Source organism: Oncorhynchus keta, chromosome 15 (genome assembly GCF_023373465.1).
Source record: "Oncorhynchus keta strain PuntledgeMale-10-30-2019 chromosome 15, Oket_V2, whole genome shotgun sequence".
NCBI classification, from domain to species: Eukaryota; Metazoa; Chordata; class Actinopteri; order Salmoniformes; family Salmonidae; genus Oncorhynchus; species Oncorhynchus keta.
The window spans coordinates 16,540,435-16,562,297 of NC_068435.1; the positions used below are offsets into that span (position 1 = coordinate 16,540,435).

General features: G+C 43.0%; 1 protein-coding gene across 2 annotated transcripts in view; it reads right to left on the minus strand.

The window, feature by feature from the left end:
• Window positions 1-21,863, minus strand: part of LOC118372327 (calsyntenin-2) — a 319,613-nt gene that overhangs the window by 164,023 nt on the left and 133,727 nt on the right. The window contains exon 2 of one of the 2 annotated variants that reach the window (XM_052463496.1): window positions 8,234-8,284. The exons of the other annotated variant lie outside the window; for it this stretch is intronic. Within the exon in view, the coding sequence (XP_052319456.1) occupies window positions 8,234-8,284 (51 nt within the window). The remainder of the gene's footprint in view (window positions 1-8,233; window positions 8,285-21,863) is intronic. 2 annotated transcript variants of the gene reach the window in all.

Consider the following 21,863-nt stretch of genomic DNA (forward strand, 5'->3'; position numbering starts at 1 on the left):
TACCAAAAACAATTAGGCAACAACAAATTCAATCCCTTTTAGACAATTTCCTGGGTAAAACGTTCCACTGTAATAGTGAAGGTGTAAACTTGGCAGTAGAACATATTAACAGTATATTTGACCTCTCAGCTTCAATGACAAATGGTTTGATGAAGAATGCAAAAATCTGAGAAAGAAATTGAGAAACCTGTCCAACCAAAAGCATAGAACCCGAGTCTACGCCTTCACTATGGTGAATCACTAAAACAATACAGAAATGCACTACGGAAAGGAAGGAACAGCACGTCAGAAATCAGCTCAATGATTCTAACCACTTCTGGGAAAATTGGAAAACACTAAACAAACAACAACGCGAAGAATTATCTATCCAAAATGGAGATGTATGAGTAAACCACTTCTCCAATCTTTTTGGCTCTATAAGAAAGAATAAAGAGCAAAAACACATACATGATCAAATACAAATCTTAGAATCAATTATTAAAGAGTACCAGAACCCACTGGATTCTCCAATTACCTTGAACGAGTTACAGGACAAAATACAAACCCTCCAACCCAAAAAGGCATGTGGTGTTGATGGTATCCTTAATGAAATGATCAAATATACAGACAAAAATTCCAATTGGCTATACTAAAACTCTTTTACATCATCCTTAGCTCTGGCATCTTCCCGATATTTGGAACCAAGGACTGATCACCCCAATCCACAAAAGTGGAAACAAATTTGACCCCAATAACTAGCGTGGGATATGCGTCAACAGTAACCTTGGGAAAATCCTCTGCATTATCATTAACAGCAGACTCATACATTTCCTCAATGAAAACAATGTACTGAACAAATGTCAAATTGGCTTTTCACCAAATTACAGTACAACAGACCATGTATTCACCCTGCACACCCTAATTGACAACCAAACAAAACAAAGGCAAAGGCTTCTCGTGCTTTGTTGATTTCAAAAAAGCCTAAGACTCAATTTGGCATGAGGGTCTGCTATACAGATTGATGGAAAGTGGTGTTGGGGGTAAAACATACAACATTATAAAATCCATGTACACAAACAACAAGTGTGCGGTTAAAATTGGCAAAAAAACACACAAATTTCTTCCCACAGGGCCGTGGGGTGAGACAGGGATGCAGCTTAAGCCCCACCCTCTTCAACATATATATCAACAAATTGACGAGGGCACTTGAACAGTCTGCAGCACCCGGCCTCACCCTACTAGAATCTGAAGTCAAATGTCTACTGTTGGCTGATGATCTGATGCTTCTGTCACCAACCAAGGAGGGCCTACAGCAGCACCTAGATATTCTGCACAGATTCTGCCAGACCTGGGCCCTGACAGTAAATCTCAGTAAGACCAAAATAATGGTGTTCCAAAAAAGGTCCAGTCACCAGGACCACAAATTCAAATTCCATCTAGACACTGTTGCCCTAGAGCACACAAAAAACGATACATACCTTGGCCTAAACATCAGCGCCACAGGTAACTTCCACAAAGCTGTGAACGATCTGAGAGACAAGGCAAGAAGGGCATTCTATGCCATCAAAAGAAACATAAATTTCAACATACCAATTAGGATTTGGCAAAAAATACTTGAATCAGTCATAGAGCCCATTGCCCTTTATGGTTGTGAGGTCTGGGGTCCGCTCACCAACCAAGACTTCACAAAATGGGACAAACACCAAATTGAGACTCTGCACGCAGAATTCTGCAAAAATATCCTCCGTGTACAACGTAAAACACCAAATAATGCATGCAGAGCAGAATTAGGCCGATACCCACTAATTATCCAAATCCAGAAAAGAGCCATTAAATTCTACAACCACCTAAAAGGAAGCGATTCACAAACCTTCCATAACAAAGCCATCACCTACAGAGAGATGAACCTGGAGAAGAGTCCCCTAAGCAAGCTGGTCCTGGGGCTCTGTTCACAAACACAAACACACCCTACAGAGCCCCAGGACAACAGCACAATTAGACCCAACCAAATCATGAGAAAACAAAAAGATAATTACTTAACACATTGGAAAGAATTAACAAAAAAACAGAGCAAACTAGAATGCTATTTGGCCCTACCCAGAGAGTACACAGCGACAGAATACCTGACCACTGTGACTGACCCCAAATTAAGGAAAGCTTTGACTATGTACAGACTCAGTGAGCATAGCCTTGCTATTGAGAAAGGCCGCCGTAGGCAGACATGGCTCTCAAGAGAAGACAGGCTATGTGCTCACTGCCCACAAAATGAGGTGGAAACTGAGCTGCACTTCCTAACCTCCTGCCCAATGTATGACCATATTAGAGATACATATTTCCCCCAGATCACACAGATCCACAAAGAATTCGAAAACAAATCCAATTTTGAAAAACTCCCATATCTACTGGGTGAAATTCCACAGTGTGCCATCACAGCAGCAAGATTTGTGACCTGTTGCCATGAGAAAAGGGCAACCAGTGAAGAACAAACACCATTGTAAATACAACCCATATTTATGCTTATTTATTTTATCTTGTGTCCTTTAACTATTTGTACATTGTATATATATTTATATATATATAATATGACATTTGTAATGTCTTTACTGTTTTGAAACTTCTGTATGTGTAATGTTTACTGTTCATTTTTGTTGTTTTTCACCTTATATATTCACTTTGTATGTTGTCTACCTCACTTGCTTTGGCAATGTTAACACATGTTTCCCATGCCAATAAAGCCCTTGAATTGAATTGAATTGAAATTGAAAGGCAGAGAGAGAGGAGAGAAAGGCAGAGAGAGAAAGGCAGAGAGAGAGAGAGAGAGAGAGATGGCATGGCACAATGCTATATTAGCACACTACCCCTTTGTTAAGAGGGTGTTAACGAGGGGTGGAAACTCAGGATACTTGACAATGAGGACTCTGAGTCAGCTAATATACATTTCTATAAGTCTGGACAATAATGATTACAGGGCAACCCCAAACAGTTTCAGCTGGACTTTCACCTAATCAAAAAATTTGCCCAGCAGGAGAAGCTTTCCCTTGAGAAAGATACCCCCACCCCGAGCGGGTCAGACCAGGCCTCTTCATTATATAACCTCACAGACGAGCCACCCCCAGCGGAAAGTCAACCTCCCAGCACAGAGTACTACCCGTTCATTGAAATGAAGGATACATTTACCCAGCTGGAGGTAAGGCAGGTGGAGCTGGAACAGCAGGTGATTACACTCCAGTCAGCACAGACCCAGACCAGACAACAGTCCAGCACAACAACACTCTCTTAACCAGACCCAGACAACAGTCCAGCACAACAACACTCTCTTAACCAGACCCGGAGAGCTGGAGGTGGAGAGAGACATATCTGCACTCTGGACAGTGGTGAGACAACTTCAACAGGAGAAGAGCAGGAGCAGGAGAAGAACAGAGCACTAGAGGAGAGGATCAGACTGCTGGAGGAGAGGTTGAGGGGGATGGCGTGTGACAGAGAACAACCCACTAGAGAGGTGGCCACCCCCGCATGGAAGCCAGCAGAACAGCCCACCTCAGCACGCGACAAAAGTCTTGACACCACAGCAGAACAGTCCACACCAGACCCTGACCATAGCATCGACATCACAGCAGAACAGACAAATAAAGAACCCCAAGCCCAGCGGCTCTCACTCCCTCTGAGCCCCCCTGTCAACCACCCTGATAGCCCTTCTGACACCCCCTCCCTCCCACACACACACACACACTGAGGACAAGACACAGATTGTTCTCCTTATGGCCTCAAATGGACAATATATACAATTAAAAAAAACTCTTTCCAAAAACAGTGTGTCTAAACTCTGGTATCCAAACACCCAGCACACCCTAGAGCTTCTGTCTGAGGACCAACTAGGTTCACCCAGCCACATAATAATACACCCAGCACGCCCTAGACCTTCTGTCTGAGGACCAACTAGGTTCACCCAGCCACATGATAATACACCCAGCGCACCCTAGACCTTCTGTCTGAGGACCAACTAGGTTCACCCAGCGCTCCCTAGACCTTCTGTCTGAGGACCAACTAGGTTCACCCAGCCACATGATAATACACCCAGCGCACCCTAGACCTTCTCTCTGAGGACCAACTAGGTTCACCCAGCCACATAATAATACACCCAGAGCCCTAGACCTTCTGTCTGAGGACCAACTAGGTTCAGCTAGCCACGTAATAATACACACAGGCACAAACGAGCTGAGAGCAAAGCAGAAAAGGGGGGCCACACCATGAAGGGAGTGATTGAAAAAGTTTCTTCTACTTTCCCCAACGCACAAGTGGTTATCTCCACCCTGCTACCATGAAAAGACTTCCACCCTGCCACAATACAGCGGGTAAACGCAAGTATTTCCCGTGACTGTGCATCAAAACCAAATGTTTTCCTGGCCCACCACTCCACCCTGGACTTGAACAGCCTCTATGACCAGGTCCACCAAAACAAGGCAGCAGTGCCCACATATGCCAGGACTCTAAAGGACATCGCTCTCAAACGTATCCCCAACACTTCACACAGGAGAAACAGATCAACAGACACCCCGCCCAGACCAGCGAGTCACTCTCCCAGACCTGCGGGACCCCCTGGACCTACACATAGAGGACCCATGCCAAGAGGACTTACATACAGACCACAGCACACCCAGCCACATCCACACCCCCACACCAACCAATCAACACCCCCCCACGTCAACCATGCCCACACCCCATTTAGGCCCCCTCAGATCAGACCTATGCCCCTCCTGCCCACCCCATGTCCCCCACTCCCGCAAAGAGGGCCTTGACATGGAAGTCACAAATACGGCCAGGCAGTGAGCGGGCAAACAGTCCCAACCCCCCACTCTTACACTAGCCCAAGCCAATGGCATGTACCAGATGCTCAGCAGGCTCTGCTCACACTTACTGGCCTGAGGACGGACCCACTGGTTGCCCTCTAGGTTACAGAGAGCTGGTGGTCCCATCCATCAAACTACCAGGTGTAAAACAGGGAAGGGACACAGGGACTTAAATTAATCAAAACAGGAACATTTGACATTTGGCTAGAAATTCAAAAGGAAATTATCTTAACAGAGAAAAATGTCCTCCTGTGTGCTACCTACAGTATATCCCCCCACTAGAATCCCCATACTTTAATGAAGACAGCTTCTCCATCCTGGAGGGGGAAATCAATCATTTCCAGGCCCAGGGTCATGTACTAGTCTGTGGCGACCTAAATGCCAGAACCGGACAAGAACCTGACACCCTCAGCACACAGGGGGACAAACACCTGCCTGCAGGTGACAGCATTCCCTCCCCCATATGCCCCCCTAGGCACAACTATGACAACATAACCAACAAAAACAGGTCACAACTCCTGCAGCTCTGTCGCACGCTGGGTATGTACATAGTCAATGGTAGGCTTTGAGGGGACTCCTATGGTAGGTACACCTATACCTCATATCTTGGCAGTAGTACTGTAGACTACTTTATCACTGACCTCAACCCAGAGTCTCTCAGAGCATTCAAAGTCAGCCCACTGACAACCCTATCAGACCACAGCAAAATCACACTACTTGAACAGAGCAATACTCAATCATGAGGCATCAAAGCCAAAGGAACTGAGTAACATTAAGAAATGCTATAGATGGAAGGAATGCAGCTTGGAAACCTACCAAAAAAACAATTAGGCAACAACAAATTCAATCCCTTTTAGACAATTTCCTGGGTAAAACGTTCCACTGTAATAGTGAAGGTGTAAACTTGGCAGTAGAACATATTAACAGTATATTTGACCTCTCAGCTTCAATGACAAATGGTTTGATGAAGAATGCAAAAATCTGAGAAAGAAATTGAGAAACCTGTCCAACCAAAAGCATAGAACCCGAGTCTACGCCTTCACTATGGTGAATCACTAAAACAATACAGAAATGCACTACGGAAAGGAAGGAACAGCACGTCAGAAATCAGCTCAATGATTCTAACCACTTCTGGGAAAATTGGAAAACACTAAACAAACAACAACGCGAAGAATTATCTATCCAAAATGGAGATGTATGAGTAAACCACTTCTCCAATCTTTTTGGCTCTATAAGAAAGAATAAAGAGCAAAAACACATACATGATCAAATACAAATCTTAGAATCAATTATTAAAGAGTACCAGAACCCACTGGATTCTCCAATTACCTTGAACGAGTTACAGGACAAAATACAAACCCTCCAACCCAAAAAGGCATGTGGTGTTGATGGTATCCTTAATGAAATGATCAAATATACAGACAAAAAATTCCAATTGGCTATACTAAAACTCTTTTACATCATCCTTAGCTCTGGCATCTTCCCCGATATTTGGAACCAAGGACTGATCACCCCAATCCACAAAAGTGGAAACAAATTTGACCCCAATAACTACCGTGGGATATGCGTCAACAGTAACCTTGGGAAAATCCTCTGCATTATCATTAACAGCAGACTCATACATTTCCTCAATGAAAACAATGTACTGAACAAATGTCAAATTGGCTTTTCACCAAATTACAGTACAACAGACCATGTATTCACCCTGCACACCCTAATTGACAACCAAACAAAACAAAGGCAAAGGCTTCTCGTGCTTTGTTGATTTCAAAAAAGCCTAAGACTCAATTTGGCATGAGGGTCTGCTATACAGATTGATGGAAAGTGGTGTTGGGGGTAAAACATACAACATTATAAAATCCATGTACACAAACAACAAGTGTGCGGTTAAAATTGGCAAAAAAACACACAAATTTCTTCCCACAGGGCCGTGGGGTGAGACAGGGATGCAGCTTAAGCCCCACCCTCTTCAACATATATATCAACAAATTGACGAGGGCACTTGAACAGTCTGCAGCACCCGGCCTCACCCTACTAGAATCTGAAGTCAAATGTCTACTGTTGGCTGATGATCTGATGCTTCTGTCACCAACCAAGGAGGGCCTACAGCAGCACCTAGATATTCTGCACAGATTCTGCCAGACCTGGGCCCTGACAGTAAATCTCAGTAAGACCAAAATAATGGTGTTCCAAAAAAGATCCAGTCGCCAGGAACACAAATACAAATTCCATCTTGACACCATTGCCCAAGAGCACACAAAAAACTATACATACCTTGGCCTAAACATCAGTGCCACAGGTAACTTCCACAAAGCTGTGAACGATCTGAGAGACAAGGCAAGACGGGCCTTCTATGCCATCAAAAATAACATTCAATTCAACATACCAATTAGGATCTGGCTCAAAATACTTGAATCAGTCATAGGGCCCATTGCCATTTATAGTTGTGAGGTCTGGGGTCCGCTCACCAATCAAGATTTCACAAAATGGGACAAACACCAAATTGAGAGTTTATTTAACTTTTGTATATTATCTTCCTCACTTGCTTTGGCAATGTTAACACGTTTCCCATGCCAATACAGCCCCTTGAATTGAAATTGAATTGAGAGAGAGAGAGAGAGAGAGAGAGAGGGAGAGAGGGAGACGGAGAGAGAGAGAGAGAGAGAGAGAGAGAGAGAGAGAGAGAGAGAGAGAGAGAGAGAGAGAGAGAGACAGAGAAAGAGAAAGAGAAAGAGAAAGAGAAAGAGACAGAGAGAAGAGAGAGAGAGACAGAGAGAGACAGAGTTATTATCTGCCTCACTTGCTTTGGCAATGTTAACACATGTTTCCCATGCCAATAAAGGCCCTTGAATTGAATTGAATTGAGAGAGAGAGACAGAGAGAGACAGGGAGAGAAAGGGAGAGAGAAGAGAGAGAGAGACAAAGAGACAGAGAGAGCGAGAGAGAGAGAGAGAGACAGAGAGAGAGAGACAGAGAGAGAGAGAGACAGAGAGAGAGAGAGACAGAGACAGAGAAAGAGAGACAGAGAGAGAGAGAGAGAGAGAGAGAGAGAGAGAGAGAGAGAGAGAGAGAGAGAGAGAGAGAGAGAGAGAAGAAAGCTGTGCAAGAGTCAATATACAGAAACACAGCATTCAGCTGGGAATAGTATCTTGTTTTTCTAGACTAAATTATTTATCCAGCAGAATAAATAAATCCACATTTTAACCGTCTCTAATAAAACCTGGTTGAGCATTGGCGAAGGGACCTGAGCATGTGCAAATCTGCACCGTGACCTCACCGTGCCCTCATGTAATGAAAGTCCCAGTCAGCATTCTGGCTGGTAATTAAACATTGAGATCCATGACACAGAATCGGCGAGGTGGATGGAACATTTTACAGCATTCCCTCGGAATGATGCCGACACTAACCTGTGACCAGAAGACACCCTGCTGTAACGTTGGGCATCGTGACCTGGCTACCTGGGAGTGATCAGGACACGTAGCAACAGTGTGAAGGGGAGGCAGAGAGAGGGATGGGGAGGAGTGAGGGAGAAGGGATGGAGAGAGAGACCGTGAGATCAGAGAGGAGGGATGGAGAAAGAGAGAAAGGGGTAGTGAGAGAGATGGAAACAAACAGAAAGAAGCAGAGAGGATTTATTTTGGGATAATTGGTTTGTCTAATTATATTTCCTCACAACGTTTAATTATATTTTCTCACACCGTTGCATACTATTTAAACTTTGTGCAAAAATGATGATCAACAAAAACAAACATTTCCAGGGTATGAAACTGGATCTGTAATTAAGACTTAATTCAAAGACGTCAATGGTTTACCCCAGTCTGCTGTGAAGGGACAACGTTACCTCTGAGCCTATGGGTAATGGCATTTAAATCGTTGGTCTCTCACAGCTACTGATTTCAGTGTAACGGCTGGGATGCCACATTCTGGGCTGTAGCGAAATGACTCCCACACTTGATCTCCCTTTCAACCACTGGGAATGATGTGCTCTTGAACGCAACACATTGCACAGTGATATGCATAAGGGAACCAGGATTATGGTACTATCGGTTAAGCTGTTCGCCTCGGGGTGCTAAAGGGTACATTCACAATGTCAAGAGCTAAGGGAAAACAGGTGTTATTTGCGACTAGAGAGTAGCAGACCCCATTAGGATGTGACACATGAGCTACCTCGCTACGTGACGTCACACATTTCTGCATATGTTGTGAGCTAAATGGGATTTGATGTCTCATCGCCAAAGGGCACCAAAACCCCCATATACAGTAAAGCCCCCAGTCAGAAATACTCGAGTGTTATGCTGCAGGACTAGAACCGTCATAAAGTGTCACTCAAGCAAAATCACACGATAAGACAAAATCTTTTTAAACAGAGATGCTCATAGGAACCATTGCCAAGAATAGGCCAGTGTGACATTTACCAGATGCATTTGGTGTACAAGGCAAAGTACCCTGGAAAGTACCACCTCCAGCTATACTACCCCCAAATCTAGTGCAGGATCAACCAGTAAATCACATAGTACAGAACGTAAGGATTAGAAAATCCCCATGACCAAATCGACTATCTTCCTTTTAGCTGCCATTGAGCTAAAGCTAACCCAATCAGACTGAATTCCAACCCTATTTCCAACAAGAGTATTAGGGACCAACTCACTTGCTAAGTTCTTTAGCACAGTGAATATCGACTCAGAGAAACAGTCAAGCAAAACATTTACTAAATGACTAATAGGAAAAGAGTGATTACGCATATTGACTCAAGAAACCAATACTTGCACATTAAGCAAAACTGAGTGAGTTGGCAGGAGCCTGGGGGTCATTTTCAGATACATTAAGCCCAATAAAGATGCTTCCAAATCTTTAGTTCAGCGCTCGACATATCTACAGGGACATGACGATGTTGACGAGTGATGTTCCTGAACACTCATTAAAGAGGCCCTAAACTCTGGTCTTTATCAACGATGACTCATACAAACCTACTGCAAAGACAATTAGCTACAGGAGATTCTGAATGAATTGACTTGCATTAATCAGGTTATAACAATGTGAGGGTGGCTATCTACAATGTAGATATTGTACTGAAAGACACAAGATGTTTTTTGCTGCCTGCTAAATCAAATAATGCGTCTCCATTTTGTCTTAGAGCAGGTGTCATATGAGGACACTGTGAGAACACTGTGGTATATGAGAACCCTGTGAGAACACTGTGGTATATGAGAGCACTGTGAGAATATGGTGGTATATATGAGAACACTGTGGTATATGAGAACACAGTGGTATATGAGGACACTATGGTATATGAGAACACTGTGGTATATGAGAACACTGATATATGATGACTGTGTTGTATATGAGAACACTGTGGTATATGAGAACACTGTGGTATATGATGACTGTGTTGTATATGAGAACACTGTGGTATATGAGAACACTATGGTATATGAGAACACTGTGGTATATGAGAACACTGTGGTATATGATGACCTTGTTGTATATGAGAACACTGTTGTATATGAGAACACTGTTGTATATGAGAACACTGTTGAACATTGTGGTGAGAACACTGTTGTATATGAGAACACTGTTGTATATGAGAACACTGTGGTATATGAGAACACTGTGGTATATGATGACCTTGTTGTATATGAGAACACTGTTGTATATGAGAACACTGTTGTATATGAGAACACTGTTGTATATGAGAACACTGTTGTATATGAGAACACTGTTGTATATGAGAACACTGTGGTATATGAGAACACTGTGGTATATGATGACCTTGTTGTATATGAGAACACTGTTGTATATGAGAACACTGTTGTATATGAGAACACTGTTATATATGAGAACACTGTGGTATATGAGAACACTGGTATAAGAGAACAGTGTGGTATATGAGAACACTGGTATAAGAGAACACCGTGGTATATGAGAACACTGGTATAAGAGAACACTGTGGTATATGAGAACACTGTGGTATATGAGAACACTGTTGTATATGAGAACACTGTGGTATATGAGAACACTGATATATGATGACCTTGCTGTATATGAGAACACTGTGGTATATGAGAACACTGGTATATGATGACCTTGTTGTATATGAGAACACTGTGGTATATGAGAACACTGTGGTATATGAGAACACTGTGGTATATGAGAACACTGTGGTATATGAGAACACTGTGGTATATGAGAACACTGTGGTATATGAGAACACTGTGGTATATGAGAACACTGTGGTATATGAGAACACTGTGGTATATGAGAACACTGTGGTATATGAGAACACTGTGGTATATGAGAACACTGTGGTATATGAGAACACTTATGAGAACATTGTGGTATATGAGAACACTGATATATGATGACCTTGCTGTATATGAGAACACTGTGGTATATGAGAACACTGGTATATGATGACTGTGTTGTATATGAGAACACTGTGGTATATGAGAACACTGTGGTATATGAGAACACTGTGGTATATGATGACCTTGTTGTATATGAGAACACTGTGGTATATGAGAACACTGATATATGATGACCTTGCTGTATATGAGAACACTGTGGTACATGAGAACACTGATATATGATGACCTTGCTGTATATGAGAACACCGTGGTACATGAGAACACTGGTATATGAGAACACTGTGGTATATGAGAACACTGTGGTATATGAGAACACTGTGGTATATGAGAACACTGTGGTATATGATGACTGTGTTGTATATGAGAACACTGTGGTATATGAGAACACTGTGGTATATGATGACTGTGTTGTATATGAGAACACTGTGGTATATGAGAACACTGTGGTATATGAGAACACTGTGGTATATGAGAACACTGTGGTATATGATGACTGTGTTGTATATGAGAACACTGTGGTATATGAGAACACTGTGGTATATGATGACACTGTGGTATATGAGAACACTGGTATATGATGACACTGTTATATATGAGAACACTGTGGTATATGAGAACACTGGTATAAGAGAACAGTGTGGTATATGAGAACACTGGTATAAGAGAACACCGTGGTATATGAGAACACTGGTATAAGAGAACACTGTGGTATATGAGAACACTGTGGTATATGATGACCTTGTTGTATATGAGAACACTGTGGTATATGATGACTGTGTTGTATATGAGAACACTGTGGTATATGAGAACACTGTTATATGATGACTGTGTTGTATATGAGAACACTGTGGTATATGAGAACACTGTGGTATATGAGAACACTGTGGTATATGAGAACACTGTGGTATATGAGAACACTGGTATATGATGACACTGTGGTATATGAGAACACTGTGGTATATGAGAACACTGTGGTATATGATGACTGTGTTGTATATGAGAACACTGTGGTATATGAGAACACTGTGGTATATGAGAACACTGTGGTATATGAGAACACTGTGGTATATGAGAACACTGTGGTATATGAGAACACTGTGGTATATGAGAACACTGTGGTATATGAGAACACTGGTATATGATGACACTGGTATATGAGAACACTGTGGTATATGAGAACACTGTGGTATATGAGAACACTGTGGTATATGATGACTGTGTTGTATATGAGAACACTGTGGTATATGAGAACACTGTGGTATATGAGAACACTGGTATATGATGACACTGTTGTATATGAGACCACTGTGGTATATGAGAACACTGTGGTATATGAGAACACTGTGGTATATGAGAACACTGTGGTATATGAGAACACTGGTATATGATGACACTGTTGTATATGAGAACACTGTGGTATATGAGAACACTGGTATATGAGAACACTGTGGTATATGAGAACACTGTGGTATATGAGAACACTGTGGTATATGAGAACACTGTGGTATATGAGAACACTGTGGTATATGAGAACACTGGTATATGATGACACTGTTGTATATGAGAACACTGTGGTATATGAGAACACTGTGGTATATGAGAACACTGTGGTATATGAGAACACTGTGGTATATGATGACACTGTTGTATATGAGACCACTGTGGTATATGAGAACTCTATGGTATATGATGACACTGTTATATATGAGACCACTGTGGTATATGAGAACACTGTGGTATATGAGAACACTGTGGTATATGATGACACTGTTGTATATGAGAACACTGTGGTATATGAGAACACTGGTATAAGAGAACACTGTGGTATATGAGAACACTGGTATAAGAGAACAGTGTGGTATATGAGAACACTGGTATAAGAGAACACCGTGGTATATGAGAACACTGGTATAAGAGAACACTGTGGTATATGAGAACACTGGTATAAGAGAACACTGTGGTATATGAGAACACTGGTATAAGAGAACACTGTGGTATATGAGAACACTGGTATAAGAGAACACTGTGGTATATGATAACACATCGTGGACTACAGAAAACAGAGGGGTGAGCACGCCCCCATCCACATCAATGAGACAAGAGCTAAGGGAAAACAGGTGTTATGGAGTGTGTAGTGGAGTGTGTTGAGAGCTTCAAGGTCCTCGGTGTCCACATCACTAAGAAATTAACATGATCCACACACACAATTGTGAAGAGAGCACGTCAGCGCCTCTTCCCCCTCAAGAGGCTGAAAACATTTGGCATGGGCCCTCAGAGCCACAAAAATATCTACAGCGGCACCATTGAGATCATCTAGACTGGCTGCATCATCGCTTGCTATGGTAAATGTGAGGCAACCAACTGCAAAGCGCTACAGAGGGTAGTGCGTATGGCCCAGTAGATCACTGGGGCCGAGCTGTCTGCCATGCAGGACCTCTATAACAGGCAGTGTCAGAGGAAGGCACAAAAAATTATCAAAGACTCCAGTCACCCAAGGCATAGACTGTTTTCTTTGCTACCGCACAGCAAGCAGTACCAGTTCACCAAGTCTGGAACCAACAGGACCCTGAACAGCTTCTACCCCCCCAGGCCATAAGACTGATAAACAAGACTGCTGAATAGCTAATCAAATGGCTTTAAACAAAAATATCCCTCTTGCACTGACCCTCTGCACACACACTGGATTCTACCAACAAACTCACATATACGAACACTGACACGCCAACACACACACACACACACACACACACACACACACACACACACACACACACACACACACACACACACACACACACACACACACACACACACACACACACACACACACACACACACACACACACACACTACATAGGCCGACACACACATTGCACACGCACACATGCATACTTACGCCACACACACACCACACACTCACAAGCACATTCACACTCACCACATACGCCCAGTCACTTAACCTCTACCTATATGTACATAGCTACCTCAATGTCCTTGTACCCCTGCACATCGACTCAGTACTGATTCTCCCTGTATATAGAGCCATGTAACTTTTACTCCTTATTGTTATTAGTTATTCACAGTGTATTTATTCCTTGTGTCACTATGTCTATTTTATTTTGTATCTTTATCTTTAACTCTCTATCGTCAACTCATTGTTGGAAAAGGACCTGTAAAGTAAGCATTTCACTTTTAGTCTACACCTGTTGTTTACGAAGCATGTGACAAATCACATTTGATTTGAATAGATGAGAACACTGTGGTATTTGAGGACACTGTGGTATACAAGGAAACTGTGGTATATAGGGACCGTGTGTCTGGAATATAGCATGAGGGCCAGGCTGAGCTTTAACAGTGCCTGTCTCCAATAGAACACCCTGGGGAGAGTGGAGGAGGAGAGTGACGGCACAAGACTCATACTGATTTACCTCTTATCTGTTGGTGTGAACGGCTCCACTCTGACCACCAGAGAAAGAGTGCACCAAGACCTGGGCAGTAACAGCTATCTGAGCTCCATGTTGAGACTAAAGAAAATACCATTGCATGTTTGGTGAGTCAGGAGGATTGTTTGAGCTAGGATGTGTCAACAGTTTGGGATATTGTTGGTGGCAAAAGTGTCCCCAACAGAGGAGGCATTTCCTGAAATATTTGAAAAGTATGTTTTAAGAACCCTCCTATTGAACAGATAGCTGGTCAGTTCACACTGGGTACAATGTATAGTATTTACATTTGGTTGAGTTGTCAATGAAGGTGAATTCAACGTGAAATCAACAAAACATTTCACCATGTCATTGGATTTAGGATAAAAGTTGTGTGTAAAAAATACTAAATTCCTTTACTTTGATGACTTTTTACAAATCCAATCAGTTTTCCACATTGATTCAACATCATCCCATTGATTTTTTTAGTTGTCATTGAGATGATGTGGAAACAACGTTGATTCAACCCGTTTTTGCCCAGTGTGTTGTCTCTGTAACATACCCCTGTATAATTTTGTCAAAGGTGAACTGTTAGTTGGACAGCGCCAGATCACCATATAACTCATATGACCACACATACTTATTGGACCTTTAACATGATGAATGTACGAATGAGCACTGCAACAGGTTTCTAAGTTATGTATGTCGAATGTTCACAAATATATTATAGAATATAGATGAATAATGGCGTCTCTTTGGAGAAAGACATTATAGAACGAGGTAATATATCTCCCAGAGTTCTTTCTGTTGTGCACATTGGCAGCCTAGTCCACTCAGCTTCTAGAAGATTAATTAGTTTGAAACAAACATTCAACTGCATATTTTCTATGAATAAGGTATTTGCTCAACTTCGGCATTTAACTGGTGTCAGCACGGAAACCCAAGAGGGCTTTGAAATGTCAATTGTCTGCCACCAGAAAGGTTGGCAAAACCCAGTAGAACGAAAGAGCTATTGAATCCCCCAAAAACTTGTCTCTCTGTGTTGCATAATTGCGCTCAATAATAACCCTGTTATTCTCGGTTCCGATGTGTAGCATGGTTTCATTCATCATTAAAAGCCCTGGAAAGCACAATGACTGTAATTATGTGCCAACCGAAAGGAGTCGACGTCAAGCTTGAATGACAACTTTGTTTTTTGATGTTTAGTCACACTGACTGGCGACTGAAGTGGGAGAATGGAAAGATTTGAAGGGAGTAGAGTGAAATTGGATAGAGAGCAACAAGGTGGAACGTGGAGGAGAGGAAGGAGAAAGTGATATCTCTATTGACAGTAGCAGGGGAAGGGCGGTGAGGCAAGTGTCAGCGAAGAACAGCAGTGTGTCTGTCGCCTGTTGAATTGAATAAAAATGTGTTTCGCCACAGAGAATCCTCTGGCTCCAGTATCTGTGAGACACTGGGCTTGTTTGCTAATTCACAGGGTCTCTGGACATTTGAAAAGCTTCATTTTAAAATTACTGCTGGGACTTGGTCCTCCTCCCATTCTCCCTTAGTAGTGAAGACCGTAATGTCCCTTTCCAATAGTCTGTCTCAATCCACTATCCACTCATCCAACCAATCTAGATAGAGGGGAAAGCAATGTCTCCAGTCATGGGATGTCAACACATACTGAGAGTGACTTGACAGTGTCCGTGCAGACAAGACCAACTGTTTTCAATTAATCAACCAATCACTTTCTATTTGTACAGCACTTTTTACGAATACATTTGTGACAAATTTGTCACAAAGGCAACCTGGGTCGAAACCAACAAATGAGCAAGCTTCGGAGAAAGTGGCAAGTGGAAAGAAAAGACTCAATAAAGGGGGAGCCCATTTGTACATATGACCATCTCCTGCCTGTTGTTCAAAAAGGCAAGATGCTGAGCAGCCAATGGAGCAGCCACTTTTTTTTACTGTGTTTCAACTCATTTTCCTTTCCCAGTTCAGGGAATGAGCTACAATATCAACTACCTTTGTCTGACCATGGCTGTCACCTTTCAGTAGTCGTTTTTTAACGGCTATTGAGGTCAAACCCTATTAACCGGCAGCCTTCAATGGGGCTCGGTTTATCCAATAATCAATGAATTCACCTTGTAAAAGGTTCAGATAGAGCGAGGCTTTTAAAGCACTCAGCGAGGGAGTGTGAACACCAGAGGCCACCTCACCATGCACTCAATCTCTAAGATGAGATGAAACTGAAAAAATAACAGGTTTTATGCATTTGTGATCTGAGATCTCTGGTTCCTTTTGTCCAAACTACTTACAAATCAAAGGGGTCCAGGTCGATGCTCTAGGTAGCTGCTGACTTGACATTGAGCTTTCACACTCAGTGAAACACTCGCTTTCCAGTGCCACACAATGCTTGCAGTCATGGGTTTAGCAATAACCCCCCTCTCATAATTCACACTTCAGATCTGAGTCTGTCTGTCTGTCTGTCTGTCTGTCTGTCTGTCTGTCTGTCTGTCTGTCTGTCTGTCTGTCTGTCTGTCTGTCTGTCTGTCTGTCCGTCTGTCTTAGGGATCAGGGGGAGTGGGGTCTGTGGAAGGGAGCTTAGTTTGCATATATCCAGTGTGCCTTTCACAGTTTCCCAGAAAAGCCCAACAGCAAGGTGTCCCAGGATGAGAACAAAGTGCTGGAACGAGCTGATGTGACGTGGTTGGCAGTGACAGAGAAGATGAGTAGGAAGAGGACAATAGAGGAAGAAAGAGTGATGCGGTTATGACAGACCATGACAACGACCATGATGATGAACTGATGTACTATATTGAGATAGGACTGAAGTAGGCCTAACTCCAAACAAAACATCCCTACCACATTTCCCTGTGGGTAAAACACACCAGTGATAAGCTGATTCACAGTCTAACACATCTGGAGGATTTAGAAGAAAACAGGAAATGCAAGGAAAACAGCACAAACTACACCTCTAAATTCCATTACAACAAATCTCTGCCTTAAACACAGGCTGTGGGTTAAGTGCTGCTCTACCACTATTTACCTTTAAAATAGTTTTTAAAACGTTTTCCTTGGCTAAGCCTTATTTCTGTATCCCTGTCTTTGTTGTTGCGCAAACTTTCCTTGGATTACGGAACCATGAAGGCCCGCCTGAACAGTGTGGGTGTTCCATCTCATTTTACGAAACATCTGAAAACCCGCAAACCCTGTCCTTAGTTGAACTGTAAAAAATATATATTTCCCTGTAGGTACAGCCAAAATATGAGCTAGCTCCTTAGCTACATACCAATACTGTATGTAATAGAGAGATAGGGGAAGAATTTAGAGATTACCCCTCAGGAGTTTAACTTGCAGCGGAGGCATTTTCGAGAGGTAACCTTGGTCATGGTTAAAGAGTCCAAAAGCCCTAGGACAAGTGTGAAAGTAACTAGAGGGTCCTGCCCAAGGTGATCCTTTTTACTGGCTAGATCACTTGTGACATTACTGCTTTACACACACACACACTCGCACCTTTAGCTGTCAGAGCTGACGTTAAACGCTGGGAGATATGTAGCGGATCAGTGTCAGTCCAGAACGCCTGTTTTAACCCCCCAAACAGCGGTCCTGGGTTATCTCTATCTCTCTCTTCCATGTCAGCCCATGAAAGTGTAATGAGGCATGAGAATCCTCATGCCAGACACACATGCTAGCATGCACACACACACAGGAGCACACACAGGAGCACACACAGGAGCACACACAGGAGCACACACACACGGCAAGTAATGAATTTGATCAAACCAGGGATGCGGACAGACAGGGCTGCGCACAGCCCTTTCAGGGGGAATAAGCTCAAAATGAAAAAAGCCCCTCCCACCTCCACCCATGAGTATAGGCCTATTTATTTATGAAACAACACACTCACTCATCACAAATTGTCAGCAAGATAGTTACAGCGCCTCCTAAAGATTAGCTAGTCACAGTGCCTCCTAAAGACATGCTAGTCACGGTGCCTCCTAAAGACATGCTAGGTACAGTACAGCTTCTCCTAAAGACTAGCTAGTTACAGCACCTCCTAAAGACTAGCTATTTACAGCACCTCCTAAAGACCTGCTAGTTACAGCACCTCCTAAAGACTAGCTAGTTACAGCACCTCCCAAAGACTAGCTAGTTACAGCACCTCCTAAAGACTAGCTAGTTACAGCACCTCCTAAAGACATGCCAGTCACAGTACAGTGCCTCCTAAAGACTAGCTAGTTACAGTGCCTCCTAAAGACTAGCTAGTTACAGCACCTCCTAAAGACATGCTAGTTACAGTACAGCGCCTCCTAAAGACATGCTAGTTACAGTGCCTCCTAAAGACTAGCTAGTTACAACACCTCCTAAAGACATGCTAGTTACAGTACAGCGCCTCCTAAAGACATGCTAGTTACAGCACCTCCTAAAGACATGCTAGTTACAGTACAGCGCCTCCTAAAGACATGCTAGACACAGTGCCTCCTAAAGACATGCGAGACACAGTGCCTCCTAAAGACATGCTAGGTACAGTGCCTCCTAAAGACATGCTAGTTATAGTACAGCGCCTCCTAAAGACATGCTAGTCACAGTGCCTCCTAAAGACTAGCTAGTTACAGTGCCTCCTAAAGACATGCTAGTTACAATACAGCGCCTTCTAAAGACTAGCTAGTTACAGTGCCTCCTAAAGACATGCTAGTTACAGTACAACACCTAAAGACTAGCTAGTTACCGTGCCTCCTAAAGACATGCTAGCCATAGTGCCTCCTAAAGACTAGCTAATTACAGTGCCTCCTAAAGACATGCTAGCCACAGTGCCTCCTAAAGACTAGCTAGGCACAGTACAGCACCTCCTAAAGACTAGCTAGTTACAGCACCTCCTAAAGACATGCAAGTCACAGTACAGCACCTCCTAAAGACATGCTAGTTACAGCACCTCCTAAAGACATGCTAGTTACAGCACCTCCTAAAGACATGCTAGTCACAGTGCCTCCTAAAGACATGCTAGACACAGTACAGCACCTCCTAAAGACTAGCTAGTTACAGCACCTCCTAAAGACATGCAAGTCACAGTACAGCACCTCCTAAAGACATGCTAGTTACAGCACCTCCTAAAGACATGCTAGTTACAGTGCCTCCTAAAGACATGCTAGTTACAGTGCCTCATAAAGACTAGCTAGTCACAGTGCCTCCTAAAGACCAGCTAAGTTACAGTGCAGCACCTCCTAAAGACATGCTAGTCACAGTGCCTCCTAAAGACTAGCTAAGTTACAGTACAGCACCTCCTAAAGACATGCTAGTCACAGTGCCTCCTAAAGACATGCCAGTTACAGTGCCTCCTAAAGACTAGCTAGTCACAGTGCCTCCTAAAGACTAGCTAAGTTACAGTACAGCACCTCCTAAAGACATGCTAGTTACAGTACAGTGCCCCCGAAAGACATGCTAGTTACAGTACAGCGCCTGATAAAGACTAGCTAGTCACAGTGCCTCCTAAAGACATGCTAGTTACAGTACAGTGCCTCCTAAAGACATGCTAGTTACAGTGTCTCCTAAATCAAATCAAAACAAATCCAATTGTTTTTGTCACATGCGCCTTACGGTGAAATGCCTACTTTCAAGCCCCTAGCCAACAATGCAGTTAAAATAAAAGTAAAAATAATTAAAGAGCAGCAGTAAAATAACAACAGCGATATTATATACAAGGGGTAGTGGTACAGAGTCAATGTGCGTGGGCACCGGTTAGTTGCAGTAGTATGTACATGTAGGTAGGGTTATTAAAATGACTATGCATAGATAATAACAGAGAGTAGCAGCAGAATAAAAGGGGGCAATGCAAATAGTCTGGGTAGCCATTTGACTAGATGTTCAAGAGTCTTGTGGCTTGGGGGTAAAAGCTGTTGAGAAGCCTCATGGACCTAGACTTGGCAGTCCAGTGCCACTTGCCATGTGGTAGCAGAGAGAACAGTCATGGCTAGAGTGGCTGGAGTCTTTGACAATTTTTTGGACCTTCTGACACCGCCTGGTATAGAGGTCCTGGATGACAGGAAGGTTGGCCCCAGTGGTGTACTGGGCCGTTCGCACTACCCTCTGCAGTGCTTTGTGGTTGGAGACCAAGCAGTTCCCATACCAGGCAGTGATGCAACCAGTCAGGATGCTCTCGATGGTACAGCTGTAGAACCTTTTGAGGATCTGAGGACCCATGCCAAATCTTTTCAGTCTCCTGAGGGGGAATAGGGTTTTGTCGTGCCCTCTTCACGACTGTGTTGGTGTGCTTGGACCATGTTAGTTTGTTGGTAATGTGGACACCAAGTAACTTGAAGCTCTCAACCTGCTCCACGACAGCCCCACCAATGAGAATGGGGGAGTGCTCGATCCTCCTTTTCCTGTAGTCCACAATCATCTCCTTTGTCTTGATCATGTTGAGGGAGAGGTTGTTGTCCTGGCACCACATGGCCAGATCTCTGACCTCCTCCCTATAGGTTGTCTCGTAGTTGTCGGTGATCAGATTGTGTTATTGGCAAACTTAATGATGGTGTTGGGAGTGAACAGGGAGTACAAGAGGGGACTGAGCATGCACCCCTGAGGGGCCCCCTTGTTATGAATCAGCATAGAGATGTGTTGTTACCTCCCCTTACCATCAAATCAAATCAAATCAAAATGTATTTGTCACATACACATGGTTAGCAGATGTTAATGCGAGTGTAGCGAAATGCTTGTGCTTCTAGTTCCGACAATGCAGTGATAACCAACAAGTAATCTAACTAACAATTCCAAAACTACTGTCTTATACACAGTGTAAGGGGATAAAGAATATGTACATAAGGATATATGAATGAGTGATGGTACAGAGCAGCATACAGTAGATGGTATCGAGTACAGTATATACATATGAGATGAGTATGTAGACAAAGTAAACAAAGTCGCATAGTTAAAGTGGCTAGTGATACATGTATTACATAAGGATGCAGTCGATGATGTAGAGTACAGTATATACGTATGCATATGAGATGAATAATGTAGGGTAAGTAACATTATATAAGGTAGCATTGTTTAAAGTGGCTAGTGATATATTTACATCATTTCCCATCAATTCCCATTATTAAAGTGGCTGGAGTTGGGTCAGTGTCAATGACAGTGTGTTGGCAGCAGCCACTCAATGTTAGTGGTGGCTGTTTAACAGTCTGATGGCCTTGAGATAGAAGCTGTTTTTCAGTCTCTCGGTCCCAGCTTTGATGCACCTGTACTGACCTCGCCTTCTGGATGATAGCGGG